This window comes from Argentina anserina, chromosome 4 (genome assembly GCF_933775445.1).
Source record: "Argentina anserina chromosome 4, drPotAnse1.1, whole genome shotgun sequence".
Classification (NCBI taxonomy): Eukaryota; Viridiplantae; Streptophyta; class Magnoliopsida; order Rosales; family Rosaceae; genus Argentina; species Argentina anserina.
This window is the reverse complement of record NC_065875.1, coordinates 22,624,636-22,630,078: the sequence shown is the minus strand read 5'-3', so window position 1 is coordinate 22,630,078 and position 5,443 is coordinate 22,624,636. Positions and strand designations below refer to the sequence as shown.

The following is a 5,443-nucleotide window of genomic DNA, read 5'->3' as shown; positions in this document are numbered from 1 at the left end:
AGACTTGACAACACTTAATAAAAGCGTTTTAGGCTTTACACATCACATTCAGCATGACGGCTTTCAAGAGTTTCAAGGACGGGACAATGACTATCCTCGACGATGTTGAAGATGAGCAACATGATGACACCACCTTAACCGTATATCTCTCTCTTACTGGGCCATTCACTTTTAAAGCTCCATTCTATGGCAGCTCAACTCCCGTCTCACAGTGTACTTATGTAATGAATCACTAAGTAGCCAGCTTCCAACCGCCCAAGTCAGGCAACGAAGAGCTAAGTTCATACTTTTTTTTTCACAGTGCAAGACTTGTTGATCTAAAACAGAAGAAGTGCCAAATTCGAGAGATTCCATAACTGACTGTGACATAGATTGAAGAGGCAAAGAAATTGCGAGTCAGTTTTGAAGAACATCGTAGTAACTTCAATGGTTTGACCTGGATGTGATAGCTGACTTGAATGATTGAGACTTGCTTCTTTTTATTTTGGTGTGACTGAACTTAAGATTGTTATTCTCAAGCTACTTACGTATCCATCTACAGAAGGAATCAAGTCATCACGTAGTTTAAGGGTTTTGTTTTTTAGGTGCCTTGTGCAGTTTAAGCTCATGCAGACGTGGAACATTTTTGTTTTGTTTTGTTTTGTTTTCTTGTCTTATGCAGTTTAGGCTCGTACAGACTTGGAGCATTTTTGATGTTTTCAAGCATGGTACTTCTTCATGAACTTGTCGTTAATGGGACCGATCATCAAACCGTCTTCCGCCACAATTTTGTAAGCTCTATTGGTGTATACTTCTCTAACAACGTAAGGACCATCCCATTTTGACTTGAATTTGGAGCCAGTCTTGTGCGTCATAATGATGGGTCTTTGAACAGCAAGAACTAAATCATCAACTTGAAATGACTGTGGTCGAACACCTTTGTTGAAGGCGTGTGACATCCGAGTTTGGTAGCATTCCAGGTGTTGTTGTGCATCAAGCCTCTTCTCGTCCAAAGCTTCTAACTCTTGAAGGCGTAACTTGACATTTTCCTCATTTGTGAGATTTTCTTGCAAAGCGATTCTTAATGACAGAATTTCTTTCTCTAATGGTAACACGACTTCGACACCATAGACGAGAGAATAAGGTGTAGTATTTGTGACTGTCCGATAGGTCGTTCTATAAGCCCAGAGAGCTTCGCCCAATTTCTCATGCTAATCCCTCTGCTTCTTGCTGACAGTTTTTTTTTTCAGAATATTACAAAGCGTTTTATTAAATGCCTCTGCCAAACCATTTGCCGGAGCGTTATACATCGAAGAGAAGTGAAGCTTGAAGTGGAATTTCTTACTCCACTTTTTTGTTGCGGTATTCGAGAAATACTTGACGTTGTCTGTGATGATGGAACGTGGTATACCATAACGTTTTATTAAGCTTCCCGTAATGAAGTCCACACCATTTTCTTCCTTTATTCCTTTGAGCGGTATTGCCCATGCCCACTTTGAGAAAGAATTTGTGGCTGCCATAATGTACATATGACCAGCCGACGATTTCGAAGTGATAGGTCCGATTGCATCCATTCCCCAGAAATCAAATGGGTGCGAAGCAATTGTCGGATGCAGCGGCTCGGGTGTCTGATGAATGAAGTTGGCATGAAACTGACAAGCTTGACATTTCTGTGCATACTCCATACAATCCTTGACCATGGTGGGCCAATAATACCCTAGTCGTCTGACTTGAAAATATAACTTTGGTCCTCACTGATGTGCTCTACACACTCCAGAATGAACCTCTTTTATGGCTTTGGCCGCTTCATCTTTTCCCAAGCATCGAAGGAGTACTCTGTCCAATGACCTTCGATATAAAATTTCTTTGTAGTAGAGGAAGCGCGGTGCTCGCCGCTTGATGCTCCACTTTTGCTTCGAATCTTCGGGAAGCTTGTTGTGCTCAAGATAGTCGATAAAAGGATTCCTCCCAATCTTCAACATCAATGGTTGCGGTATTCTTACTCAGCTTGAAGTGAAATTTCTTACTCAACTTTTCTGTTGTGGTATTCGAGAAATACTTGGCGTTGTCTGTGATGATGCAGCGTGATATACCATAACGTTGTATAATGCTTCCCGTAATGAAGTCCACAACATTTTCTTCCTTTATTTCTTTGAGCGGTATCGCCTCTGCCCACTTTGAGAAAGAATCTGTGGCTGCAAGAATGTACATATGACCAGTCGACGATTTCAAAGTGATGGGTCCGATTGCATCCATTCCCCAGACATCGAATGGGTGTGAAGCAATTGTCGGATGCAGCGGCTCGGGTGTCTGATGAATGAAGTTGGCATGAAACTGGCAAGCTTGACATTTCTGTGCATACTCCATACAATCCTTGACCATGGTGGGCCAATAATACACTAGTCGTCTTACTTGAAAATGTAACTTTGGTCCTCATTGATGTGCTCCATACACTCCAGAATGAACCTCTTCCATGACTTTGGCCGCTTCATCTTTTCCCAAGCATTGAAGGAGTACTCCGTCAAATGACCTCTGATATAAAATTTCTTTGTAGTAGAGGAAGCGCGGTGCTCGCCGTTTGATGCACCACTTTTGCTTCAAATCTTCGGGAAACTTGTTGTGCTCAAGATAGTCGATAAAATAATGCCTCCAATCTTCAACATCAATGGTGTAAACTGACACTACATGACAACTGTCATACTAGAGTAAAGGCTTTGTTGTCACGACCCACTTTTGGTAAATTGGGATGTCCAAAATTTCATCTCCAGACAATGCCAAGGTCGCCGCCAAGTTCACCAACGCGTCTTCCATTTGATTTCTTTTCGTGGCACTTGTATGAGTGTAACGTTATCAAAGCCCTTCAAGAGTTGTGTGGCGAGTTGGAAATAAGGTAACAAATCTTCCTTCTTGACCTTGTAATTAGTGAGGAGTTGATCAATTACCAACTTCGAGTCTCCATACACTTCGAGACTTTGGATTTCAATTTCTAACGTTGTTTGCAATCCTATGATTAACGCTAGATACTCTGCGACATTGTTAGAGCATAGCTCCCCAAGAGTGAAAGAATAAGGCAATATCTGTTTCTGTGGAGAGACAAAGATAACACCAGCCCCTGCTCCGTTTGCCCTAGATGAGCCATCGAAAAACAACTTCCAAATCTGGAGGACCTCTGTAAGGAAGACTTCCTCGTCCGGAAAGTCATTTGAGATTTCCCAATCTGCCGGAATAAGGTGGTCTACCAGGAAGCCAGCCAACGCCTGTTCTTTCACTGCTTTAGCGGGCACATATATGATGTCATATTGGTTCAATAGTAACGCCCACTTAGCCATGCGCCCGGTTAGAACTGGTTTTGATAATATGAACTTAACTGGATCCGCTCGCGCTACTAAGTGCATTGTGTAAGCTTGCATGTAATGCCTCAACTTTTGAATAGCGAAGACGAGTGTAAGACACATCTTCTCTATTGGCGGATAATTTAACTCAGGTCCGACTTAAGTCGTACAAGGCTTTCTCTTTTTTGGCTTCATTTACTTGGGCAAGAAGGGCCCCAAGTGATCTCTCTTGAACCGCGATGTAAAGGATAAGAGGTATCCCGGCGATAGGTGCACCCAACACCGGAGGATTCGCCAGGTATTTGTTTATGCTCTCAAAGGCATTGCGACAAGCTTCATCCCATACAAATAAAACATCTTTCTTCATGAGTCGACTGAATGGTTGGCAACGGCACACCAGGTTCGATATGAACCGTCTGATGAAGGCAAGTCGTCCTTGAGGCTTTTCAACTCGCGCAAATTTATTGGCTCCGGAATTTCTTGGATGGCTTTAATTTTGGATTGGTCTACCTCGATGCTTCGGTGCTTCACGATGAATCCAAGAAATTTTCCATAATTGACGTCGAAGGCACACTTCAAATGATTTATTTTTAACTGGTATTTGAGTAACATGTCGAACACTCTTCATATATCTTTCAAGTGATCACTTCTTTTCTTTGTTTTTACAACCAAATCATCAACATAACACTCTACATACTTGTGCAGCATGTCACCGAAAATGTTCTACATAGCATGTTGGTACGTTGCACCGGCATATTTTAACCCGAATGACATGACCTTATAGCAATAAATTCATTTGGGAGTTCGAAATGCAGTGAGTTCCTCATCCTCCAAGACCATCCTTATCTGAAATTTTTGAAAATCATGGTTTTCCCAAACCATCTAAAACTTCAATATGAAATCTTTCATGAGCTTGCTCCTAGTTGATGTGAGAAAACAAAAACCATGAATGACAAAGCCTCATGCCTAGTTGTCGCATCCACCATGAGTTCTATGATTGGCAGAGAGAAATCATCTTTTGAACACACCTTATTTAAGTCACGAAAATCTACACAAACGCGGATGTGTCCGTTCTTCTTCTTAACATGAACAATATTTGTGATCCACTTTGGATATTGAACCTCTCTAATGAAGCGTGCGGCAATCAACTTATCAACTTCTGCTTCAATTTGAGGAATAAATTCTGTTCGAAAGCGTCTTTGTGTTTGCTTGGTCGGCCGAGCCTTTGGTTTGACAGCAAGTCGATGAACTGCTACCTTTGGATCCAGGCCGGGCATTTCTTTGTAGGTCCAAGCGAAGACATCTTTGTACTCGAGCAACATATCAAGAGATTTTTTTTCTTCTTTAGAACTTAAAGACGCACTCACAAAAATAGGTCTTGGGTCTTCTTCTGTTCCCAAGTTAATCTCCTTAAGTTCGTTCATAGTGGCTTATCCCCCCCCCCCCCGTCTTCAAGTTCTGGAGGAGCTTCGACTACTTCAATTTCAAAATCTTCATGATCGTCTTCCTCTACGGCATCTGTTTCTGCCACCGTGATATGATAAGAGGTTTGGACAATGTCATCCCTATCACCATTACCGAGGTTGCTATCTCCTTTTTTGTCAGTGAATATGATGGTATGTTGCTTCACTTTGAGTTGATCCGTGGAATCCACTTCCAATGCACAATGTCTCTTCATGCGTGACGGGATAAGACTTCAGATTTCTTTGCTCTCTGCTTGACTACAAGTCATTTTCCTCTTGTTTTTTTGTCGTTCCTTAGGTGCTTGGCATTTCCAATGCAGGCTTTCGCGGAATGAGGTTTGACTCTTTCTTATCTTTGTCTGAACTTGACATCCTTTTGAATACGGGAGGCCGAGTTGTTGTACTACCGATGCGATTGAAGACTGAACCTCTACTTGTTGTCATGTTCACACGGTCAAAAACGACACCCTTGTGATTGATCATTCAATACGTTCAGATGTTGCTCTTCGCGAACCTAGACGAATGGGATCGAACGAGAAATGCGAGGGGTTGACTAAACCTCTTGATTCTTCTCTTCAACTACCTCTACACTGATATGTTGCACCATTGGCTCGCTCCGCCCTTCTTCTTCCTGAAATTCTCATTGGCTTGCTCGAAGCGAAACCAAGA

At 42.2% G+C, this 5,443-nt stretch overlaps 1 protein-coding gene across 1 annotated transcript; it reads right to left on the bottom strand.

Moving 5' to 3' along the window:
- Positions 1-1,920: 1,920 nt before the first annotated feature.
- LOC126792411 (uncharacterized) lies at positions 1,921-2,361 on the bottom strand. The gene has a single exon (XM_050518835.1). The coding sequence runs from the start codon at positions 2,359-2,361 to the stop codon at positions 1,921-1,923; it is 441 nt and encodes a 146-aa protein (XP_050374792.1).
- Between the last annotated feature and the right edge of the window lie 3,082 nt (positions 2,362-5,443).